At 40.3% G+C, this 26,787-nt stretch overlaps 1 protein-coding gene across 1 annotated transcript; it reads right to left on the reverse strand.

The window, feature by feature from the left end:
• On the reverse strand, positions 1-26,787 carry LOC139137362 (probable G-protein coupled receptor 149). The gene is made up of 3 exons (XM_070705413.1): positions 25,509-26,787; positions 3,303-3,510; positions 1-1,500 (listed from the first exon to the last, which is right to left on the reverse strand). The coding sequence occupies exons 1-3, from the start codon at positions 26,457-26,459 to the stop codon at positions 371-373; spliced, it is 2,289 nt and encodes a 762-aa protein (XP_070561514.1). The 5' UTR covers positions 26,460-26,787; the 3' UTR covers positions 1-370.

Genomic DNA, 26,787 nt, shown 5'->3' on the forward strand with positions numbered 1-26,787 from the left:
TGAAATCGTAAAATTTGCCAAAAGACGTTAAATCGTTTTTGACTGCACAGAAATTAATTTGGCCCAAAACCCCCCACCCCCAAACTTAAGCAATTAAGTTTTTTTTCAAACATCGATCTTTGACGTTGCCCTTAAGTCGACACAGTAATAGTGGTCGAAACAGTCACGTGGCCACCTCAACCTCACGTTACAACTAAACTTGAGTTATTACATCGTCACAAAACCGTCACTTTGTTCTTCAAAATGTTACGACTTTTCTTCCGTCTCTCGTTCGCCTGCATTTATTGCGAAGAGTTTAGGAAGCAGACATTTCACAGGGATGTGCAATCCGTCGTTTATTTAACAGTCAGTCAAATTCTTATTCTCATTTTCATCCTTTCTCGGCTGAACTCTCGTTCTCGTCGATCTTGGAGAGTCCCTCGCCGTTGTCCCTCTGTAGTATGTAGTCATTCAATTTCATGATCTCTTCTTGATACGACACCGGTGCGCTGTTCTTGCTCTCAGATTTCTTGGGACTTTTGCGGTTCGTCTCAGCAGGCACTTTCACGGTTCGTAGTTTCCCGTCGCTGTCATTCGTGAAGTTCATCGAGAAAGTCTCCGTTTCTTCCATGTCGTTGCTGACGAAGCGGTTGGCTCGCGTGCTGAACCGCAGGCGAGGCGACCTAGCCGACACGTCTAGACTTGAACTCTGGCTGATGTTGCTTTTCAGAGAGCATGTATCTATGTTGTCGTCACATATTTCCAAAACCTCAAGTTCTATTCTGACTTGCGGAGTTTTCAATAATGACGGCTCATCGCCGACGCTCTTGCAACTGAAAAGTTCAACTTTCTTGGCGATCGGCGTGCGTTTCTTGTTCCGTGACGTCAGTTCGTACGTTTCGCTTAGCGACATCGTCTTGCCGACGGGTGTTTTGATCGTGACCGACTCCTGGATAGCGCAGAACTCGATGTTTCTCGTTCCCAGCTGTTTCAGGAGGTTTTCTTCGTTCTCTTCTGTCAAGTGTACGCCACTGACAAACTCATGACTGCCAGCAGACGACAGGCTTTCCAGCAACACCGATTCTACGTCACATCCGCTGTCCGACTGGACACTCTCCGTGTGGACAAAATGAGACTGACAAGCCTTGGATTGTTTTGTCTTCTCAGCTTTATCGCCGTTTTGATTCTCAATCTGCTGGTGCTCGGCGTGAACAAGCACCTCTGTCCTCGACGGTGCCGGTGATGAACCCCGAGAAACTGTTGTTTCCACGTGAACCGTTATAGCGTTCTCCGACGCCGGTACTTCGGACGTCGACTGTTTTTCAGCGTCGTCAGGCGGACGCTCGCCCTCTTCGACGGGACTGTACACCAAGGTAGGGTTTTCGTAGGAGGTGGCCCTCTGTAGCTCGGGTGAGTTAGAACTGTCCTTGCCGCCACGTTTGCTGTACATTCGTCGATTCAGGCCGGGACTATTGTCAGTCGCTGAAACGATATGCTGAGCAATACGATGAACTTGGCTCCCTACAAGCATAAAAACATGTATATATATATATATAATCGTTGCGTTTACCGACACAAATTGTCGCCCACTCGGGAATGGTTGACTGACTGGTTGTTTTATTTATACAAGTATATGTATTTGTTTACTTACTTATTTATCTGTTTATTTTTTTTCTTTAAAATAAAAGTTTTATTCATCATCAATACATCATCAACATGAATTACCTTTCAAAACTCAATATTCTCCATATGACATATCATTATATCACTTATTTAAATATTCTGTTGTCATCTACTACTTGTATTATCTCACAAGAAAAAATTCAGAAGTTCTTGAAGATCCTTATTTTTCCTTATCATATTGATATAAGTTAACTCTTCTCTCAGAAATCTCCATATGTTTCCTTGATTGACAATTCTTTCTTTATACACACAAAAGGTTGAAACCATTATAACAAGATTGAATATTGCTAACGCTTCACAATCTAAGAAATATCCATATATTACATGCTTCCACATCAGCTTTATTTGTGTTCCATACTTCCTATTCAATATTTCCATCAATTTGTTCCAAAAATTGTTTACAGCCTTACAATCAAACAGAAAGTGCTGGCAGTCTTCAACGACATGACATAATTCACACTGTGGGTGTTGCACTTTTTTCCATTTCCATAAATTTAACTTGTGTGGTATTTTGTCATGTAACAGATAATAATAAAATTGGGATATTTTTTTACAACCATGTTTTTCACTTTTATTGTCCAAATAAGCTTCCAATTATGTGTAGTTCCTAATCTGTTGGTCCAGATCGTTGGTGCATATGAAATGACAGCACTTTTTTCCAATAGATTCCAGTAGTTTGCATGTGAATTGGTATACATCTCTATATTTTCCTTGGTAATTTTTTCTCAGTGTTGTTTTGTTTTTTCTTCGAACAAATAATGCATTCTTAGCCATCAACATGATATTTCTCCATTCACGTGGTATGGCATTTTTCAGATTAATATATTGCATTAACCACTGTTTCTTGCTATGCAATTTACCTAACACACTGTTTTGTTTGATAAAAACACCATTTTCGAATAGATCTGCCACATAGATAAAACCTGACTCAATCCATTCTACGAAAAACATGACACTCTTATTACATGTAATGTTTATTTTACTTATATAATTTACTCTGTAGTTTAGTGATTAAGTTAGTTACTTAGCAGTAAGTTAATTTCGTAATTGGTTAAAGGTATACAGTCACCGGTAATCTAAATATGCCCATACATGGTCAAAGGGGCGTTCCATAGTATTCAAAATGCCCATATGAGGGCGCTGTTTTTAAAAAAGCGGCCACCCGCTTCAAATCTGTGATTGGTTAGATTGGTAACTGTGGCAAAATTGGAACAGGTGACAGTATAGCTTTAATCAATTCGGTCAACTTTACATAAAAAATACCCATTACATCGTAGTGTCCTGATCCATTAACGCACTGTGATGTTGCGTCAACATTAAACTGGATGGGTGAATTGATCCTGACCAGCCCCAAACATGGTTCAAATTTCACACGCCTAAAACACGAATATTGGTTACTGTAATATTTCTGAATCAGTTTGTAATTCTTCTAACGTTTTGCGGTTGATTATGAAACATATCCAAGCATAATTTGTTCTTAAGGCTTTTAAAGTAGCTCTCCCCCGTGTGTGTGTGTCTCTCTCTCTCTCTCTCTCTCTCTCTCTCTCTCTCTCTCTCTCTCTCTCTCTCTCTCTCTCTCTCTCTCTCTCTCTCTCTCTCTCTCTCTCTCTCTCTCTCAATGATGCAAAGTGGTTACGTACCCGTCATTCCAAGCGGCAGTTCGTGTATTTTACACCCGCATATGCAGACGACATTGTATAGTATTTTGTTGTAGCCACGTCTGTAGTTGTTGCACACCGCTGCGTATATCATGGGATTTAATATGGCGTTCAAAAGTACCACTCGTACTCCTATCGTTTTCAGCATCTCGTTGGGGCGTCCCTCGATCAATTCATACGTGATACCGGTCTGTAAAAACAGATAAAAGGCAAAAAGATAAAACTAAACGGCAATGATACACGGAATTGTGTCAGTATAGCTGTGAGGTGAAATACGTACGAAAAACATTCATAGAAGGGTTTTGTATTCAATAAGATGTTGTTTGTACAGTAGTGAGAGGCTGCGCAGTTTGTCATAGGTGCAAGCTGTATTATTATACACCTGCGTCTGTAACCTACATTATTCTCAATTATCAGTAATTGTTGGTAGTATTTTATTACAACGATGCGTCACTGATTCAAATTTATTCAAAACAACTTCGTGTTTCAGGTGGTTGTTGTGTTTAAATTGTAACACAGACATAACATATAATGACTGAATAGTTTCCATTTTCGTTGCACTGATTAAACTGTTTCCTAATACGTATGAGCTGATTATACAAAATTTGAGCACTAGTGTCTCCAGAGAGGTACGGTATGAAGGCTAGGTCACGTGACAAGGATTAGAGAATCTTTGTGTATAAGACGCGGCACAAGTGTCAGACAAATAATTCGTGAAACCATAGAAAGTCCCCTCAGCTGTCTATGGTAAAACCAGGGCCATGGTTTTGTAGGAGCATTGGGGTGTCTGATCCATCTGTACTTCTGTATTAGCAGGCGGGGGACAAGAGGGCGGGCAGTATTTTCTAGTTAGTGAGCGAGCGGAAATATTTCTATCACTCTGCTGCTCAGCAGAGGAAAACTTGAAACTTACCCAATTGGCGGGCAGGGAATACGATTCAAAAATCGATAATGGTATTTTTCTTCATAGAGTTAACACAGGGATGGCGGCCATTTTGAAATTAAAATATCAGTAAATCTTGGGTAATTTGTTTTGTAGTACCAAATTTTGCACAGTGACCCCCTATTTTTATTTCTGATTTTGAAAGTTTAGGGTTGAAATATTCTTTCAGGAAGCTTTGAGCGAAAGTTTGTCTTTTACTTTCGAGATGCATACTACCTAATAGCTGCCTCTATCTGCGTGTTCCGTAGTTGGAAAGGACAGCCAGAGGTCAGGATTGTCTAAGAAAAGTAGCACAGTCGTCTGAGATGTAAAGGAGGGAACCGCGTAAGATCGCAATCAGAAAGGGAAATCAACAAATCGTGAGATATAATGCCACTGCCACAGGGTGCTGTGTTATATACGCTATGCTTTAAATGCTACTAGACTTTTTGCAAAAAGAAAACTGTAAACGAGCATTTCCTTTACAACTTTCTGGATGTCATAACAACGACAGATGGCCAGTGTACTTGTTTTGAATGCAAAGCACTGATTGGACCCATTCGACCGATGTAAACACTGTATACAAGGTACGATAGTGATTGATGAAAGTTAAAACATGTCTGTCATAATCTACATCGTGTAATTTAAATATTGCAGCTATGACGATGAGGTGAATCTAGATATTGTGCATGAAATTCATTGTTTGTAAACAAGAAACTCGCACAGGCGCAGTTCCGACGACTGTTTCTCTTTAAGAGAAGGTTTAATATTGTGACGTGCGCGGATGCAAACCAATTCGGTTTTGCAATACATATGAGCAATGAGCGGAGAAAATACACTCCGTTTGCCAGGAACTGCCTTTGGAATCATAGAAAGTAGCTGGGGAAATCCCTCTACTATTTATGGTGTAACTCATCTCATAGAGCTGTATTGACGTACAAAATACCGCTTCATGCATATCATAGGGGATTAGAATACGACTCCTACCTAGGGCGGACTGAGATCGCATATAGAACATGTTTCTAACTACTGTTCGAAAGGACAGGGGGTTTCATGAGAATATAGGCTGTAAGGTGCCCGCGATCTTCCAAAACAACCGTCATTACATAGAACAGGGAGTCTTAATTGTATTAATAACAGAAGATTGTGTATTATGTTTTTTTCCCCGGTACGGAAATTGTGACATACCCTTTTACGTCAGTCGTTCATGACGTTAGCAACGGTTACCGTGTACCAAGCATGCAACGAGTAATAGACGAACGAAGAGTAATCTCATTTGAAAGCAGCGTCACTTCAGAAAACGCCTGTCTTTGAGTCTGCAGAAATATAACGAAGTCACGTCAATTCTAAGATTAAAGAGGACTTTATCTCGGCGGCTTGACATCAAAGTAACCCCTGTCTTCTTGAAAACGTCCCTGAGCACCGGTCCATGACTGTGTTATGCTATAGAATTCTAATATCCCTTATAGTTCACGCCCAGTTCACAGCACCGACGTAAACAGAGGCTTTGAGTTTGATCCGGTCCTCCCGCAATGATTTCAAAGCATAAGACCTTTGACCCCAATCGCTATTTCCTCAAAGAAAAATCGACAATAGACAATATATCTAAAGACAGAGCTCGAAATACTCGGGAAAATATCTGTCAAAGCGATCACTTCAATAAAATGATTTTCCATCCCACGAGCTATTTGCTTTATTAAAACGAACGATGCTTTCTGTCTTGAAGTCAAGTCAATTCTAAGAAATGCTGCAACAATATCCTTGAATTAAATCGGTTCCATAAATTTTAATATCATGTTATTATGTCTATGAATTAAAACACAATTTATCTAGAACTTTCTCTAGGCAGGACTCATATATCTCTGAGTCATGCTCGACTTCTAGTCCCTGTGTTGGAAGAGGAGACAAAAAAGGCCTAGAGCTGTACTGCATTCAGTGTAACGCAACACTTTCTCGCTCACGATGTGCCCAGGTAATATTATCACCGGGCATGATCCAATTGCAGGACGACACACCTGTTCCCCGCGTGTACTCTAATCACATTAGCGTTAACGCTTTTCTTGCGTTCCTGGGGACTCTACCGCAAGTCGTGATCAATTCCGACTAGTCTCAGTGGTTCAATTCGATTAGAATATCGCCCGAGGAGGCATTCTGTTAATGACTGTATGTTGGAACACGGATACTAAAAAAAATATCGGTGCTTCCAGGGATGGCAGGAAATAGGAATCGTCAAACTGTCTTGTCCATCATTCTTAATACACTGACTTGTTTCAAAATTATTCCCTAGTCTCTGTCTGTCGTTCTCAATGTGACCTTTCGCAATACAATGCTTATCAGTGTCTGTAGTCCACTGAAAAACCCTCGCGTACACTACCACGACATTAAGGTAGTATGCGCCTCGAAAGTGAAGGCTTAAACTTTTGCTCAAATTTTCCTCAAGGAATCTTTCAACCATTCTCTTTTAGATTAAGAATAAAAATGGGGAGGGGGTCACCGTGAAAATTTTGGAACTAGAAAAACAAATAACCCAAGGTTTACCGATAATTAAAATTCAACATGGCCGCCATCCCTGTATTAACGTTATGGAGATCAATAAAAATTTTCGAATTTCAAAAAACTAAGCCGGTGAAAAGTTTTCTTACACCAAGAGCTTTAAAATGAACCCCAACAAGAGGTATACCAGTAAAACATTGTAAAATTTTAAAAGTTTGAAAGTCTAAATATTTGTCCCCGAGGCGCGTTTTACCTTAAACACAGTCACAAGGACATGACCTTAAGGTACAACGCGCCTCGAAAGTGAAAGGCTTAAACTTTTGCTCAAACTTTCCTCTCATTGACACTTTCAACCCATTTTTTTAATGGAGATTAAAAATCAGGGTTCATTATGCAAAGTTCGGTACTAGAGAAACATACTACCTAACGTTAACTGATATTTGAAATCCAAAATTGCCGCCATCCCTGTGTTAACTCTACAGCGGAAATCCTTTCCTACTCCTAGAACTTTAAAATGAGCACCAACAAGTGGTAGATCAGGAAAGAATTGTAAAAAAATTCACAGTCAGAATATCTGTCCCCGGGGTGCATTCTACCTTAATTCTCTTTTCTCAATTCCCATACCTTTATCTCCCACTCTTCTCCCCCTGTTCTTCCTTTCGACGAAATAGAAAAAAAACTCATAAGTACGACGAATCCGTAATTACAAACCACACAAACAAAAAGGTTCAGAAGAATTAGTTTGTAAAGTGATGAATTCTATCTGTCTGTCTGTCTGTCTGTCTGTCTGTCTGTCTGTCTGTCTGCATCTGTCCCCATCTTTCAGCTTTGCATGTAACATCCATATGCCGCTTTCTTACTAAACGGTGTTCCCTTTTTAATGTTTGACTGGCTGACTCTCTCTCTCTCTCTCTCTCTCTCTCTCTCTCTCTCTCTCTCTCTCTCTCTCTCTCTCTCTCTCTCTCTCTCTCTCTCTCTCTCTCTCTCTCTCTCTCTCCCGGGTGTATCTATATATCATATATATATATATATATATATATATATATATATTATATATATATATATATATATATATATATATATATGTACACACATATATACATATTTAAGTGCCATAATCTGCTTAATGTCTTGAAGGGATTAAATTTGCCAGCCTTGATATTAATATTTTTGACAAATTCTATTATTAATATTACATTTATAAAGTAATAGTTGGGGAATGCGGTGAGTTAGTCATGAAATTTTTACTCGGCAACGTATGTCCTTCACCTCAAGTAATCATGGCTGGCAGAAGTTCACATCTTGTAAAACAATCCGTGAGTTTAATGACCTAAAAGCTTTTGGGGACCGAGAAACACATCCACGGTTACCGTAATGGAAATTTAATGTCCGCCTTAAGGTGTCTCATGTCCTGAAAATACTTCCCGCCAAACAAAGGTGTTGCCAGAGGCATAGGCTGGGTAATATCCGGGTTCAAGCAACTGTTATATTCTGAAGAAGGAAATTGTGATATGTGCACGATTTTGCCAACCCTAGTAACCGCTTGATTGGGTGAAACCGAAGGAATCTTTAATTCAGCTTTATTTAGGCTCCCCTCTCCTCGATAACCTGACTATCTCAATGTGCCCTTGGAATTTTCACGCCCGAAACGATATACAATCTCTTGAAGACCCAATCATCGACTTTACATTCATTGGCAGAGCTCCAACATGAAACATTTTATCCGCATTGTGTTAGAGAAAGATAGATAGAGTGGCAACGGGTATTGTTTAAGGCGTGAAGCGGTTACGTAACCCATCCATATTCGCCTCGCCTCAGGTTGCTCTCGCCTCTCTTTTCCGAAGAGTGCCGACCATGAATCCTTCGGTAATTTTCGGATTTTCGCCAATTGTTAAGCGAAAGTATGTTCGGCAAAGTTTGTGTTGTTGTTGTCGTGTGGTGCTGAGCAGAATTGACGTGCTGGCGAAAACGGGAGTGTTTTGAGCTTCAGGAAAATGAGTTTTACCGTTTTAAAAATTCCTCTCATATTTTTATGAATATATATTGAGTGTATTTGAACCAAATTTGAAAGTCTTTTATCGATACTGTCTGGTTTTACTCAATGGTTTACGGTCAGTCATACCGTCTTTTACACGTGCGTCAAGGAAGGACATGTTTATGAAACTGCTTGCGTGTTATGTTTTGATTGGCGTGAAGCAGTGTTTCTGGCCTGAGAGCTCACAAAGTAACTATGGTTGCTACGCGACTGGCAGTACGATGCCATCTCGTCGTATTTTTTGCATAATCTCGTGTAATTATCAACCACAAACAAAGCCTTCAAAAAGTTTAACACCTTTGAAGCTCATTTTAATATGAAAAGCCAATAGTCTACCGAGACGACCATGGAACAAAAGGCATGCAAGTGTTGCCACTCTGTGTATATGTTTCTCTGTGGCATTGTGTAGGAGTAATATCAACCTTTCTTCCCATTGTTGGAGAGGAGAGAGAGAGAGAGAGAGAGAGAGAGAGAGAGAGAGAGAGAGGAGAGAGAGAGAGAGAGAGAGAGAGGAGAGAGAGAGAGAGAGAGAGAGAGAGAGAGAGAGAGAGAGAGAGAGAGGGACAGACACGGACAGAAAGACAGACAGATAGACACTGACAGACAGACAAAAACAGTGGACCATAGGACTTGAAGGCAGGCAGGCAAACAGACGGAAGGATACAGACAGACAGACAGACAGACAGACAGACAGACAGACAGATAGACACAGACAGACAGACAAAAACAGTGGACCATAGGACTTGAAGGCAGGCAGACAGACAAACAGACGGAAGCAGACAGACAGACAGACAGACAGACAGACAGACAGACAGACAGACAGACAGACAGACAGACAGACAGACAGAGCAGCCAGGCAGACAGACAGACAGACAAAAACAGTGGAGCATAGTTCTCGAAGACAGGCAGGCAGACAACAAACGGAAGGAAACTGAGACTGATAAAGAAGGAGATAGACACATAAAAAAAAATCACTGGACTGAGCCTTTGGGGAAACGTCAAGTCTCTTTGACTCAATTTAAAACTAATATTTCTCAATTGCAAACAAAGTTTCAATTATGGATATATTCCTGGGTCAACATCAAACTCATCGGTGAAATATACATCTAATTGTTCTTTCGCGTCTCTTTTCTCTAATGCATACTGCTTCAATTACTGTTGAGTGAAGCATTCAGCCTCGGTGCTGGTGCCAGCAATCTTTGTCCTGATCAGGTACTTATATTTTCGCTCAGGTGCTTTCTAAAAAACACAAATCCTTCGACAAAAACATTCGAAATCTCAGATCAGGGATTACGTTAATCTTTACATCTTTTGTTGACAGCACATTTACAATAATTCTATACCCAAGACCTAGGCAAAATCCACGGGGCCGATATTTAGATTCATTTCTGTAGGCACCTATCGTTTTGCTTCAGTACTATACGTTTTTGGGAGTCATTTTCCAACAGATGACCTTGACTCATAGTCACACACACAGTTCTTTCTAACTGAAACTTCTAGAAACCGGGTAAAAGCCGGCGTACGCTCGCAGGAGACGAGCTGAGAAAACGACTCCACTTGAATCTAGGTAGATTGAATTTATCTGTCTATGGCGTCTGCAGGGAAGTTCGAATCGCAAATAGCAAGCGGCTGCAAATGCCAGAGGCTATTTACGTGCCATTTCAACTGATCCTCTCTAGAAGATGATGGTTGTAAGCTCCCATGTCTTGGCTTTCTGTCGAACACTCACGATTTCCAAGCCGCGTCGACCTTCCCCATTGCTACACGGCAGGTCAGAATAATTATGCTCGCTACATCTGGCGTTACACGAAGACAGACGCTGAAAGACTTGAATTCGACGTCGATTATTACATGCGATATCAGGGCATTCAAGACTCGTGGTTGAACACAAATGTATGAATAGATTTTTGAAGACTGAGGAAAAAAATCCCACTACAAAGACATGTTGCTTTGTTGTTTTAAATCTACATGGCGTATACACAGAGTCTCGCTATTAAGGTAGTGCGAGCCTCACATGGAAAGACAAAAACTTCCACTCAAATTATCCCAAAAGGGACTTTCAGCCATTCTCCTTCGAAGTCAAAAATAACTATCAAAAGTTACCGTGCACATTTTTGTGCCAGTGAGAAACAAATCACTTTATATTCACGATATTAACTGAATATTTAAAATGGCCGTCATCCCACTGTAAACTCGAAGGGAGAAATCAGATTTTCGGTTTTCACAAAACTAAGACAGTGAAAACTTAACTTACCCTAAGAGCTCCAAACTTATCCTACCGTCATAGATTAGAAAAGTTTTTTAAAAATACTGAGAATCCGCAAATCTGTCCCCGAGACGCACTCTACTTTAATCCGAAATCGCTACGAATTTGTCTTAGGTCTCATTATCGTTAATGCGGAGCCAGATATCTCAGGCTGTGGGAATGTTAAAAAAAGACAAGCAGGCGAAAAAGCGTACATGTTTATTCATCGGTAGCATCTATCAGTGGTTCCAATCTTAGAATCTCAACTATGACCCCAATGTGTCAAAGTAGAATGCGCCGAGGGTTAGGTGACGGTGACCTTAATTGTTGATTTCGAAAACAGAAATTTTGCACAAAGTTCACACGTCTTTCAATTTTGAGGCGCATGCGCACTTTGCAGAGACTGGGAAAGCGATTTTCACCGCATTTACGGATTGTTCATTTTTAGGTCGAGTGAAAAATCATGAAAGTAAATAAATTTAACTCTGTCAACAAGTGATTGTAAGTCGTCAGCGTTGAATGTAATACACTCTAGTGACGTAAGTCATATAATTTCTACAAACATCCGCCGGATATGAAAATGTTACAACTTGTCAAATTTTACGAGCCATTTTAAGAGGTCCTTTCAACTAATACTAATATGGTTAATCAAATAATAAAAGCAAGCGTCACAAGATGGCGTTACTCTTTTCTCCCTCGGGTAAGGAAAAGATTAAGGGAACTACGAACTGTCACGTTAAAGGTATACAGTCACCTGTAGTCTAAATATGCCCATATATGGTCAAAGGGGCGTTCCTTGGTAGTCAAAATGCCCGTGTGAGGGCGTCGTTTTTAAAAAACGGCCACCCGCTTAAAATCTTTGATTGGTTAGATTTTCTCTTGCCATGGTAACTGTGGCAAAGTTGGAACACGTGACAGTTTACCTTTAATCACCTAGTCATATAGTGGATTAACCAGCGAAACAGCAGTAATTATAAAAATGTCCCCAACATTCTTATCGAGAACTCAGTATCCAAGAATATAGTTCCCCTGGAACTTTGATGAATTGAAACAAATGTGATTTACTATTACAGTTCATTTACAGCCATGTGAGTGGCCATTTCTAATCGATGGAACTCCTAATATATTGATAAACGACCACATTAACATCTTCCAAATCCTGAACGGATAGCCAAGGTTTTGTTTTTAACCTGTAAGGCTGTGTTTATAAAATAGTCGAAATCTAATCTTGCTTGCAGCGCCCTAACAAAATAAAGCGAGCTCTGTAATTTCGTTTCGCGTCTCATGTCAAACGAAGTTTACTGATTCAACGAAACAGTCCTATTGGAAGGCTTTCTATTAATAATATCTGTAAGGTGAAAAACTTTGTGGAAACAGCAGAAGAAACTAGACTTAGTCATAGATAGAAGACGTAATAAAATTGATGGATTCATTGCAGCCCGCACACGTAGAAACTTGTATTTTTTCTCATTACAATCAATTTGCTTTTTATGGCGTCTGAAGAAAAATGCTTTTTGAATTTGTCGTAAATACTGCATGTGTGATTTAGGGGACTATTGAGCCGAATAATAGCTTTAGAGGGAGGGTTTCGTCGGAGCTGCGCGTGTGCGACTTTCTTGTTTACAAACAATGTATTTTATGCATGATATCTAGATGCATTGCGTCAACATCACTCCGTTGATCGGTCGGTTGGTTCGTAGATCTCTCGTTTGTTGTGTCTTTCTATCTATCCCGTCATTCGTTTGTCTGTCCGGTTGTTTGTCTGCTGCTGTCGTATATATATATATATATATATATATATATATATATATATATATATATATATATATATATATATATATATATATATATATATATATACGTATGCATGTATGTATCTGTAATGTCAATATTTATGTCTGTCGCTGTCCAACCTATACACCCATCAACTCTCCCTGGACTTTCTCTGTATAATTGTAAATCTCAGTAATAGACATTGCGCAAGTGGGGCAAAAGACGACGATAGCTGATCTACCACGTAGAATCACTTCCTTTTCTATGAGTATTATAATCCCAATAATCTCGGCTGTACCATGGCAACACTGACGTAGTTAATTGTGATAGATTGCAATAGCTTTTAGTAATATGAGTTATTACTCAAAACACGGGTTCATCGCTTCATCCTTCAAAGAAAATCATCTCAAATGTTGCAGGGACAGGTACCTGGTGAAGTTTACCCAGCCCTGTTTGTCGAAAAACCGAAACACAACAATTGCCATATATAGGAGTAGAGCGCCCTCTCTGATCATACCGTGCCCGCGGGCTACTCAACCGCTCTGAAGCTGTACAAAAGAACGGAACATTGTTTAGTCATCATGTCACAATTATTCGCGGCAGGAATTCTCTAGTCATAGTAGTCAGGAAAAAGCTCTAAGAACGAATAGGAATTGAAGCTAGTAGACGCTTCGGCTACATGGCGTTGTCATGACTACATGTTACTCTAACGTTTGATAAAGTCCAGATTTGATTAACTGAATCTTGCCTTTGGTATAAATACAAGGATGTGCATGTTTTCAATTGGAAATCTATGTGGCAGTCGCCTGTACGTGGTACGTTATATGACCGATATACCATATCAAGGTTCAATTTTGCTTTATTTGACCTCTTTTTCTCTAATTTCAATTGCGATTCATGCACGGGTTATTGAAAATATATACTTTTGTCGCAGCGACTTGCAAGGTTCAACGCATAACTTTGATGACATTGTGAACAGAAATGTGTGGTCACCCTGCCGAATATTAAGTTGTTATTCGTGTTCAGATGATCTGAATACATCTGTTTAGCCCTTCCCGGACATGATGCACCACGAACTAACTGTGACCCAACTTGTCTCAGTTCTGACTGCCAAGGGCGGGGATAGAGTTGAATATCATGTGGCGATAAGCGGATTTTTCGATATGGCCGATTGGTCGTTTTGTGAAAAAAAAACTATAGATTTAATTTTGCTGAAGACGATCAACAAAGAGTTACCGAAAACCAAAGGACGGGAGTCATTCTATAGCGATGGAAAATGACTTGAAATGTTCTTGAAGCGATAATTCTTTTGCCTGTTCGAGAGTATAACATAAGCTTTGCAGTTTGCGCAGTGTATTGAAACATTTCAATCCAAGATTATGGCAAACTTCATATTACTAAGGAACTAACCCTTAAGGTCGTCCGCCTTCATTCTTTGCAAACGCGCCTGGTGTTGAGTTACCTCTCGTGAGCGCGAATCAGCGGAACCTGTCAGGTACGAGAGGTGACGGCGTACACGAGATTTAAAATTTTGACAATGAAATCGTGTGTTACAAACAAAGTATGTCATCAGAAACGCGGAACGCAAGAAAGACAAGATAAGGCGATCGCCTGAAGTACAATGTTGCTCCTAATTCCGTGATACTATAGATACGTTCACAGACTTGGCTAACTAAATCAGGCAAAGTCTAGGTTTAAGAAGATTTTTATCAGTATTTTCCAACCAAGTGCTTTCACGCGCCGCGTTCCTTTTCTACTCCCGCGGATTATTTATGAAACGGAGTGATATCAAGATAAAAGTAGGTCATTCTCTGCTTAAATCAGCCATGACTGATAAACCGACACCTGACCGGATACATCCTATGACAAGGTAGTACTCGCTGTCACAAATATGAATTCAATATATTTAATCCCTTCTGAAGACCAATGCATTGAAGCTATTGTAAAAATTTGATACATTGAGTTTTGTTCGGGAAATACTGTAAAAGAAGATATTAATACATACAGATCGTCTTTGTAACTGCTGATCTTGAAATACTAGCATTGTTCATCGTATTCTTGGAGTCATATGGCACCGGCTACTAATCGTCATTCTGTTGGCGTGAACTGACATACACGGTTAATATAATTATTCAGTATTAACAGAGTGAGGTTTAATGTAATATACGAGTACATGATCAATGCGTCACTGCCATGCTAATTGACACCCATAATGCCCTTCGAGAATGTTGGCCTTTCTTTTTTGCTGTATTCAACAGCGAACATCCTTGACAGGGAAAAAAAATTGCCTTGCGAACTCAAACAACTTGTACAGTCACAAAACGTATTTCTGCATGGGCTAACCTTGCGCAGGAGATGAGAAAGCAAGATGCGAAGCAACGAATTTGTATGCACTGATGCTGATAATTGCTGGATTCTCTCAGTGTCACCCCGGCCTTCACCGAAAATGTCAATTATACCAAAAGGTTATTTCGACAAGATTGCAGGCTTTATGAATCAGACCGACCCGGCTGGAATTTAATTTCTGTACTTTGAGGCACAACAGCTATTCTAATCTTTACAACTCCCCACAGAGAAGATACTCCTGTGAAGCATAAGCAGTACACCACAATACGTTTTAACGTAGACTTTGTCCAAATTTGTGTCTCTTCTATTTGATACAAACCTATTTGAAATTTGGCAGACCAGGCCAGGTTTTCCTAGCGATCGAATCTTTGAGTCTGCGCAGTAGTGAGTAAGTTTCTGCCGGATGTAACAATATTGGGCGAAACTTACCTGTGTCGCGTTCACCCCACTCACGCGTTTCACATCGCGTTCAACCTACTCACAAGTTAACAAATCATAGACATGAATCAAGTCTAGTTTTAACGTTGTGAGTCACTTTACATGATCTTACTGACCTCCTGGTATCCGTGTTGTTAGTGTCACCTAGTTTTATTTATAACTGTATGTGTAACTACAGAAAATGTAATACTACATCTGTAAGGATGTCATGTATGACTCATGAACAAGAATTTCTATCAGTGTAGCAAATACTGTTCTTATAATATATTCATGTGGCGTTTGTTTTCTAAGACTTTATGTGGTGATACACCGGGGGGAATAAATTTTCTCAAGTGGACAAAACAGTTGATACTGAAGGAACCAAACACAGAAAAATATACCCTAAGTAAAGAGAGATGGTACTTTAAAGGTATGCTGTCACCTGTTCAAATTTTGCCACAGTTACCATGGAAAGAGAAAATCTAACCAATAACAGATTTTAAGCGGTAGGCCGTTTTAAAAACAGCGCTCTCACATTTGCATTTTGAATACCAAGGCACGCCCCTGTGACCATATATGGGCATATTTAGATTACAGGTGACTGTGTACCTTTAATAGGATAGTTTTTCCAAACCGGTTTGGAAAAACTGTCGTAGAAAGTAGCCTTTCTCGATACTCTCTCTACTCAGTGCTGCTTGTTTTTCTATTTTTTTTTTAAAAAGCGGCCACCCGCTTAAAATCTGTGATTGGTTAGATTTTCTCTTTCCATGGTAACTGTGTCAAATTGGAACAGGTAACAGTATACCTTTAAATGCATGTCTGTATTTTAACTCTTGCTACGCGTCAATTATGTCGCAAAATTTCGCTGAAAGGTACCGGGGTGGAAATTTACTAACTAAGCTTAGTTCCCCTGAATTGTAATGTAAGCCCTATTAAATGCATCATTTTCATCGCTGAGGCAAACACATAGAACCGTGTACTCTTTGTTGAAGAGGTTGCGGCGGGCAGTTCTGCAGCGGAAGGAGTTTCTGGATAGCTGTATGCAGCCGATCAAACGCTACCGACTCACGACTTGTTGGCTTCTGTGCGCGTCGAGCGATGAAGAAGAGGAAAGCTTACGGGAAATCAACGAAGCATGACTTGAATGAAGAAGTATTATAGAGTTCATCGCAATCCTCATAACCATAGCAACCCCAGAGTACCTTCTAGACTAGGCTATTGATGGGGTGGAGTTGGCGCCGAAAAACGCAGGCTATATAAGAAGAGGAAAGAAATCTTACTGTAAGAAATCTTACATACATGTAGGATGTCCCAAAAATTCAATTAAAAGGTTATTGACAAATGGAAACCGATTTATCTCGTGAAAGTCACTGCTCGGCTGAATACTTGTAAAACCTAGGAAGGCCTACTTTTCCGATCACGCGTTTTCACACGAGGACAGTTCAATATGACGTGAAAGGCCACGGCATGAACTGCATCCGCTTTATTTAATTGCTGTCCTTTGAGTCTAAACTAAGGGATTTACACCGTCCCCTGTGACTTAGAATCGTAAGCAGCAAACAGTGAATTACTGACACTATAATTCCAGAGCCCTTGAAGTGTGCTGTTTCAGAAATGCGCATATGTTTCGATGTGTATTCATCTATCTTGTTTTAGTTATTTAGTTATTTAGTTAGTTAGTTAGTTAGTTAGGTAGGTAGGTAGGTACGTATCTATGTAGGTTGATAGGTAGGTACTGCAGGTAGGTAAATAGGTAGGTAAATAGGTAGGTAGGTAGGTAGGTAGTTAGGTAGGTAGGTAGATATAGGCAGAGGCAGTTAGGTAGGTAGATAGATAGGTAGGTAGGTAGGTAGGCAGAGGCAGGTAGGTAGGTAGATAGGTAGGTAGGTAGGTAGGTAGGTAGGTAGATAGGTAGGTAGGTAGGTAGGTAGGGTAGGTATGTGCACAGACAAATAGTATAGTAGGTGTGAATACAAATCTTAAGCTGAACAATGAGCAAGTTAAAATTTGATGAAATATTTTCATGTGTAGCCTGGAACAGAAATACCATGTTGCTCAAAATGATAATCTTGCTCTTGCGTAGGCCACACGCTATCTAAGGTACAAACATTTTTGTTCTGTTCAATATAAATAATATGAAACTGAGCGTGGCGAAGTTGCCGACTGTACACATATCCAGATAATGCAGACTTCCATGAACTCTTGAAAATTCTCTTTGCTAGAAAAAGCAAGTGTCATGGTAACACATAAAATTATACAGTATTCATGGGCAGAAATGTGTCTCTTGAGCCTAGATAGAATTTGCCAAAGTTCACTCTCGATGATTACTCCATCTCTGATCTTATGATGGGGCTGCTGAACGATTTACGTCACCAACTCAGGGACAATGACCTTCACAGTGGAGCGCTTGCACCGTTCAAATGTCAAACAGAAATTTACGTTTGAGTTCAGTCAGAGGAACAGTGATCTATTTCTTGGTAATTACTCTATAATAGCTAAGAAGTAATGACTTGACTCCTGTTCAATTTTGGACGTCTACTCCCGTCTACTCCGAGCTGCCTTCCCTGTGAAGTAAATCCTCTGAAATATTGGATTGACATTAAAAATATGGAATGTGTGTAAGCTATGGAAGGGGTTTGATGGAATTAAATTCAAATCACCTTTCATAAATTTTGAGTAATTATACGCCTACAATGTCTAGTCCACGTACCAGTGGAACATGTAGTGTTTTAATTTCTATCACCCTGGAAAGATTTTGGAGATAGTTTTGCATAATTAGTGGCGAGCGGCAATTTCAGTTTATAAAGCAGCGGAATCAGGAGAGTTTTAAAGCCTCTGAGAAATTAAGAAAAATACCCGGCACAATGAATGGTGTGAATTGTCCTTCCATTCTGCCACAGCGTCACAAAATTTATTTCTTGATTTTTAATATAAATTAAAGTTTCCGAAAAATTCCTAACGATTGGTCATTTTTAATATACATGTATGGTACATCTTTTCAACGGGGCTGCATATCCCCAATTGAAAATATCGAAAGCCCCCCCCCCCCCCCCCCCCCCCCCCCCCCCCCCCCCCCCCCCCCCCCCGGTATCATTCGCACACACACGAGCTGCAACGCGTCCGTTGCTTTCTGTATATTTAACACTGGCTTGTCCATGTTCTAGGGCAAACCAGTTACTAGCACACAACATTTAAGTGAAAATGGGGATTTCTTTTGATTTATTGATTTTATGATATGAATGAAGTGCTTCGTGCCAACCATCAACGTTTATGTGTGGGCTTGGAGCTCAAAATTAACCAACGCCACGCCCATTCCTCTCGGTCTTGCGCCTAAATGTACGTTAATGGTCAGCGAATCGCCCTTTGCACCTTCCGTGTATCGACCTGTAGTAACGATCCGTATTATTGACAAGGTGTCTGTATTTGTATGCATGATGGAAGCCTATTCCAGTCTGGGTTACCTGTTGTTAATCATAAACTCGAGTTACATATGGCGAGTTTCAACGCCAATTTTACTTTTCCTCTCCTATGCAGAAAACAGAGAATTGGATTTCGTCTTTCAAAAGGCATTTTACAAAAGCCAGAGTTCAGAAAATATTGTAGATATGCAGTAGGGTTTACGCTGTTTCCTTTTTGCCCCAAATCAGTAAAAGTAAAAATTGCTGTCGTGAGACGCATCGAGATACACAGAAAAGGAAACGAGCGGTTTTTACGGATAACTTGTAGCGATTCACCGAATGCGCCATAGGGCACAATCAATTTGATCAGGCACATACGTGACACAGTTTTCTCGTCTGCGCATGGCACGGAAACCAGCGGTCGTCGACTGAGTGTTGACTTGTGTCAGCCAAATCTTCCGTGCACTGCGACTGCAGTGACTTACCCGCTTTTGTTATTCACCTTCGTCAATTAGTTTACTCTTTGAGTGATTGAAATTGCCTTGGCCACGTCATCACTGAACTAAGTCAATATCTGAATGAACCAACTAGCCAACCGACGGGGATTTACACTAACACGATAACCATGTCTATTTCTCTTGTTTAGCTCCTGTCGGAGCCAATATGTACTGTAGAAAGTTTATATCTAATTTCAACTGTGGTAATTATATAAGGTCTAATACGATTTAAACCCATTAGGAAACTTTCTTAAGAGTTAGAATTACACAGATTTACACTTAAGCTGTCTGGTAATTCTGCATTGAACGGAACGAGCAAGTCTTTTTATGCCTGTTTTAGCCATTTTAAACAGTACAGTCTTTTCTAAGTCATGTTGCAAGTTAGCCTACGGTCGAATGCCCCTATTTTTCATATTTAGTACTTTTATTTTATTTTGCCACCAACATCGATAAGATTGACTACATCCGTAGAGATTCCAAAGTCTATTATCCCCGTATTTATTTATTTGAGTTGTTTGCTTCGAGTGAAATCAAGTTCGGTAGTTTCATTTAAGGTAACTAACGTCAAAGACTTAAACTTTCGCGCAAACTTCCCTCGGGAAATTAGGAGTCACTGTGCAAATTTTGGTAACTGAGAAACACGTGACCTTAAATTTAGCAATATTTGAAATTAAATATAGTCACTATCCATGTTTCATCTGTATAGGGTAATAAATTTTCGAATTTGACGAAGATTGGACAAGAATCTGACGGTGAAATTCGCATTTACCCTGAGCGCTTCAAAATGAGCCCCAACATAGCGATGGATATCAGAGACGCCAAATGTCTGTCTCGAGGTGCATTAACTGTTGCATATGTTTTCGTCGTTACAGCAGGAGTGTGGCCAAGCCAAGCGCATGAAGTACCGTTTATTAATACATTGCATACAATGTACATGCAGGGAATGTGTTTATAGAGTTACACTGTGTGCAAACGTAAGCTCGGTTACCGTATGTACATCGGTGTTTTTAACTTTTTTTACGACAACGACCATTTGCCAACCTTTTTTACAACAACGGCCATTTGGCGAGAGTTTGGATAAGGTGTAGGACATACAATCTGAACGTTTGGACTGATCCGAATACAACCTTAATACATCTGTTTGTGTGATGATATGCTGTCAGGTAAGATGGATTCGGCGATCGAGAACTGATTTGATGATCAAAGTAAAGGTTTACTTTCAAATATCATCTCAAAAAGAGAAAATGATCACGTGGGAATGAGTTCGGTACAGTCGCATCTTCGTAATAACTGACTTTGTCGTCAGCACCCTCGTGCCATCTCCCTACTCCTGCTGCTTATCATCCTACATCATCATCATCATCAGCATCATAATCATCATCATCATCATCATCATCGTCGTCGTCGTCGTCGTCGTCGTCATTATCATCATTATCACTATCTTCATCACCATCATCACTATCACTCTGAAAACATGCCTTGTCGTTAAGAGATCTATAATTCTCAGCGCGAAGGCTACTCCTGCGCACACAACATCGCCAAAAGTGAGACTTTAATGGCCCAGTAATCGGCGTTTCACCCGTGCATCACTTCCCATTTATCGTGTCCAAACCATCAGCAAACGCTAATCTTGTTTTGCCGAGCCTACACATGTCTATCTGTAATAGCAATATTTGCCGAGCTGCGATCGAATCTCACCTGCGTCATCAAGTCACGTGACCACTAACCTCGCAAAGATTGGAGAAAGATTAAATTTCGTCTGCTAATGGCGAACATTACTCTGGGGAGGCTAAACTGATGCAAGAAAAACCCTTTCACTTTGGTTTTGTCAACCTTCCGACTTGTCCTCTGTAATAACATCAGCAGTATCAGATAATCTGGGCGTCCTGTGCCACCCTGTTTCCTGACTGTTATCGAAATCACATGGTGCTCAACCACAATGGCTCAGAGATCTACCTAAGTGTAAATATTTGCTCTTAGCCATACAGCAGACAAAGCATTGAGTAGTTTATGGGTGCTCTGCCGTCTAAAACACTGATCAATACTGTTGGCGTCGGCGGAGTATCAATACACGCGACTAAATCTTTCAAGTCAAACCATCAAGTTGAAATGAAAATCTGGAAGGCTATATTGTATGAGACGCGCATCGACGCAATGTATTAGATCCTCATATCTTGATTGATGGCTTTCTTTTGTTCATTTCCGACTTATTTTGATTTTTCATTTTTGTTAGAGTTTGATGCACCTTCGAGCGATGACAGTTTCAAGCATGTTACAGAATCGAACAATAACGTTTAGCGGTATGCAAATAATATGCAAAATGGAATGGCATCAGTAACTTGAGAGTATAGCGACTGTGTTTCCGTTCTAACTTCTGATGTGTTCCTTGTCAACGGATATTGTACATTTGCCGTCATACACGGATGCTACATCGGAGCCGATTTAATATGTCTCACAAACTCCACGTGGTCGTCTCGTCTCGGAGAAGGAGCCAAAACTGTGATTCCTATGAATATTTATGACAACCGCGGAGACATGACGCGTGTACCGATACTGCACCCTACAGCGCCATTTTAATACTTTCGTAGGGGAAACATAAACAGCGGGCGTTAGCTTAATGGGACATGAAGTACACTTTCCAGCCATAAAAACATTACAGTAAACGTGAGTTAATCATCGAGGTTGTCTATAACTAATATATAACGCCACCCCCGGCGGAGAAACGACCCGAACTCATAAAACATCTTGTGATGACTTTGGTCGTATAAAAATGAAGATACGAAATGCACCGTTGGATTCGTATTTCTCAGTTATGCGCAAATGTAATATCACTTACAGTGGCTGACGTCCATATTTCAATATCTTTAATGTACCGTATATTGCCTATTCAAGCGTACTCAAGGTGACGATTACGTAATTCGTATGTCCTTAGATTTTCATAATTTCAGTTATTTCCGTGAAAATTCCATTTCCAAGAAAAGAAGCCTGAGAAAACTATACAACTGATTTCACACACACTTGACATGGTTCGAAAAAAAAATCACGTCTTCCATCCGAAAAACTGAGCTTATAGGTTAATGATGCTGATTGTAAATAAAAGTCCGCAGTAAGCCGCTATAATCGCTTGCTCTAGCGTGAGTGATCTCGTCGATCGTACCTGGCAGATGAGTACAACTATTTTTAAATACACATGTGCATGATAGCAGTTTGAACGTTATTTTACCATACGCTTCACAACACATAAGCTGGCCGGCTACGCATGTCCTACCCTCATCTACCCTGAGAAAAAAACAAACAAACAAACTAACAAACACACAAAGCAAACACGTGACTTTCCTAAATCGCCATGGTACCTCATGGCAAAGAGTGTACAGACTTTACTGTCACGTTTGTTACGAAGCAGTACAAAGGTCAGGCTCGGCCTGGACACACTTTCAGAAATCTGACGTTTCATGCGCCCTTAAAGGTAATATACTGTCACCTGTTCCAATTTTGTTACAGTTACCATGAAAAAAGAAAATCTAACCAATCACAGATTTTAAGCGGGTGGCCTCTTTTTAAAAACAGCGCCCTCACATGGGCATTTTGAATACCAAGAACGCCCCTTCGACCATATATGGGCATATCATGTGACTGTATACCTTTAAAGTAGCACTTTCCCTGCGTTGACGCAAGCACTGCCAATAGTGAGAGCGCAAGAATGATTTTCATCAATTTTCCTTCAAGTTTTGGGCGCTTGGCAGACTGATTGAAATGCTTCAAATCGACAGGTGTTAAAGGTGTGACGCATACAATTTACGAACTTCTCTCTTTATGCAAATTTGTTCAAGTCGGTGACTGCAGCTGTATGAATCATGTCCGTTGACGATATTTGACAAATATGACAAGGTGACGAAATTACAGTACCAAATTTTTCAAACGGTATGCGCCAACGGAAACCGTTCTTGTTTTGTGAGAATGTCGGCGCAAGGGTTTCGGAGAAGATTACCACGTGACCGCGTAAGAATCATGCCGGGAATTAGTACATGAACGTATTAAATTTTAAATTTTGTTATATCTCGAATATTCTTAATTTTGAAATGTAAAAATTGTAAAAAAAAATTCACTAAACTTAAATTTTGTATAAATTCGGGAACAGATATTCGGACCCTCAATTTTATTTTTCAATACTGCTCTGGTATACTACTTGATGGCGCTCATTTTAAAGCTCTTGGAGTAAGAAACCTTTTCACGGTCTTAGTTTTTCGAAAACCGAAAATGTTTTTTTTTCCCTCCATAGAGTTAACACATTGATGGCGGCCATTTTGAATTTCAAATATTGGTAAATCTTGGTATAATTTGTTTCTCTAGTACCAAATTTGCAAAATTTATTTTTTGTTCTTGATTTTGAAAGAGAATGGTCAAAAGTTTCATTGAGGGAAGTTTGAGCAAAAGTTTAAGTCTTTCACTTTCTAGGCGCATACTACCTTAACAACAGCATAATGCAACTCGGACCCATTACACACTGAAAGATATTTTAACGATTTTCACGTTCATCAGGACAGGATCAGAATTTTACGGTAACTTACAATCGCTCGGTGATGTACAGCGAAAACGGGAGCCACAGTTAATCCTTGAAACAACACATAAAACTGTCTAGGTTAAAATTTCTTGATCGCCAACCCCCGGCCATCGCCAGAAGTACGGCGACAATATGAAACATTTCCAGCTTCAACATGAGTTAAAGGGCCAGTTGCTCTCATTTTTGACGATTTTTTCACTATTTTTGTTTTCTATGTTAAATTGGCGCGTCCTGGGGTCGTAAAGTGATAGTATCATTTGGCGCGCAAAATTATTCAGAGTACAAATCATGGCTCATTTTGTGCGTCAAATGCACTCGCTGTAAATTGGCGGGATGTGTTTCCTGCGCTAATTCCGTACCATGACCTTCTGAAGACAGTGAAGATTCAACCAGATCGCTGAAATACAAGACACAGCAGGTTCAATGTCATCGAAACGGCAATGAATTAAAGGGCCTGTAGCTATAAATTTTGCTGATCTCTATGCGACTTTTTTGTCTTTTATGACACTTGAAAGGTCTTATTCTACCCCCAGAAGCACGTTAAAACATATACTATATTGCTCACCAACACAGTGTTAACACGCGCAAAATGCATTATTATTTGCATTTGAATTCTAGTCCGGACCAGAATTCACATGTCAACAGTAACAATTCAGTCACGTTACGCATGTGCAGGCTTAGTTGACATGCTGAATACTGTGTATCTTGAGATGCCTTGCCTTGGGGAGCAGAAGAAAGAAAATGAACTTAACTTGAGGTTGTGTGGAAACGTGGTGCGTCAATGTTTATGACGCTGTCACCAATAGACCTTTACTTGTTATTATATTTTATTGAAAAAAGAAGCTATTTCTTATTTTTATGACCTCTTCAGAGTGTTTTGGAACTGTATGCTTAATGTGTGGCATATTTCCTCATGTTTTTGCAAATTTCTCAGAAATGTTGCCAAACATCGCCGTTGCTGTCTCAATGGCACTTCTGAGGAAAATGACGAACTGACGCAGTTCGTACGTCATTCAAAACATGGTAAAATGTTATTTCCTAGAACTCGTCAGCAGACTTATGAAATAACATATAGCAAAATATTTTATCGAAATAAAATCGACCAAAATTCCCAAGGACCTGGTATGGATGGACATCCACTCATTAAATCACATTTTTAATCTAGAAAAGTATTAAAACGATTGGAACTAGCCTAATTTGGGATAATTGGATGGTGAAGTAATGCCGATTTAATCTACGAAATATAATCTCATCTGCTTTTCTTTTTACATTACACACTTGTTTTTATGAGTTATTTGCAATATTGCAACATTCAGTTATACGGCACCTAACACTTTTGAGAAATTTGAAAAATATGAAAATCCAATTATCCCAAATTAGTTCCAATCGTGTCTTTTGTATTAAGGTCTAACCGACTCAAAGTTTTAAATTTGTTGACTCTATTTGTATAAAATATTTAGCAGTATTTAGAATTGAAGGGGAGAGCGCAGACGACACTTACCAGAAGCACTGACCAGGTGACGTAATACAGCGCGACGATCAACGCAACTGTCTTTGCCATTCGTGTGCATTTGTTTACGTTGTACGAATTCATCATGGCGGACTGCACCACGCTACTGCTCTCCTCGCCGAATCCACTTCCGGTACCCCTCTCTCGAAGGCTTCGCAATCTGCGGAGTACGACGGACGTGTTCCCGACCCGCTTGCCGCTGATCGAAGAGAGTTTCTGCGTCCGCGACATCTGTCTCCGCTCGACAAATTTCCTGATGGAGAATATGAACTCGGTGTAAGTGTAGAGGACGGTCACGAACTGGGTGAAGCTGACTAGGAGAATGAAAACCGCGTAAGAACTGTTATAGTCGAAAATACAGTAACCGTGAGAATGGACGAACGAAGACCAGTTCGCGAAGGGAAAAGCCGCCAGAACTGCGCTGACCGACCAGATAACGATTGTCAGACGCTTCGCGCTGAAGATCGTGAAACGGGTGCGGTAGAGGATGGGTTTGCGGAGCGCCAGGTATCGGTCTAAAGTCATCATAGTTACCGTTGCTGTGGCGCTGAGCCGAAGCCAGACAGAACTGAAAGCAAAGGCGCTGCACAGCCAGGTGAAGAGAGTCGATGCGGTGAGCAGATCGTACACGGAGATGGGTACAGTTACCATGGTGAAGATGTAATCTGACAGCGCCAGGGAGAATATCCAAACGTCAGGGACGCTCAGAGACTTGAATCGGAATATCGTACTCAGTGTCAATAAGTTGGCGAGGTTGCCGACGATTCCCGCCACCACAAGAACGGCGACCGTCAGCATGTCGGCGACAACGTCGCCATCGCTTGGAACACCGTCCGATGAATTCGCGGTGGCATTCGTAGAGTTCATGATAGCCGTGACGAGGTGTCTGCAATTCCTTGGGCTCGTGCCGCTAATGTTCCCGCTTACATCCACGCAATCCATCCTTAAACTGTTATGAGTGTCCGTTTTCCAACTGTTGATTCGCAACCAGTTTCCCTCCTAACAATACAGAATATATCGTTTTCTCCTTTCCTCGAAAATGAATCGAGCTCTGAGTAATGCTCTTCACTCGCAAAGTATCTTTCTGTACAAAATTGTTTGTTGTGGAAACGTTTGTTGGAACGTACTCGCGTCTATTTCTTCTTATACGGGAGCATGTTCATAGCAAGAATAATGTTTCTTTAAGTCCCATCTTCACAGGTAGGCGTCTATGATCACAACTGAAAGACGGCCCAGGTCTCCCGTTCATCATACGTGCCGGTAGCTCAAA

The sequence above is a fragment of the Ptychodera flava genome, chromosome 7 (genome assembly GCF_041260155.1).
Source record: "Ptychodera flava strain L36383 chromosome 7, AS_Pfla_20210202, whole genome shotgun sequence".
Lineage (NCBI taxonomy): Eukaryota > Metazoa > Hemichordata > Enteropneusta > Ptychoderidae > Ptychodera > Ptychodera flava.

What these genes read in the sequence shown, in the direction of transcription:
- LOC139137362 (XM_070705413.1), bottom strand. Translation starts at nt 26,459, where the DNA reads ATGGATTGCGTGGATGTAAGCGGGAACATTAGCGGCACGAGCCCAAGG. An exon ending in TCACCTGGTCAGTGCTTCTG is followed by an intron (nt 3,511 to 25,508) that starts GTAAGTGTCGTC and finishes CTGTTTTTACAG; the next exon opens with ACCGGTATCACGTATGAATT. An exon ending in ACTGCCGCTTGGAATGACGG is followed by an intron (nt 1,501 to 3,302) that starts GTACGTAACCAC and finishes TTATGCTTGTAG; the next exon opens with GGAGCCAAGTTCATCGTATT.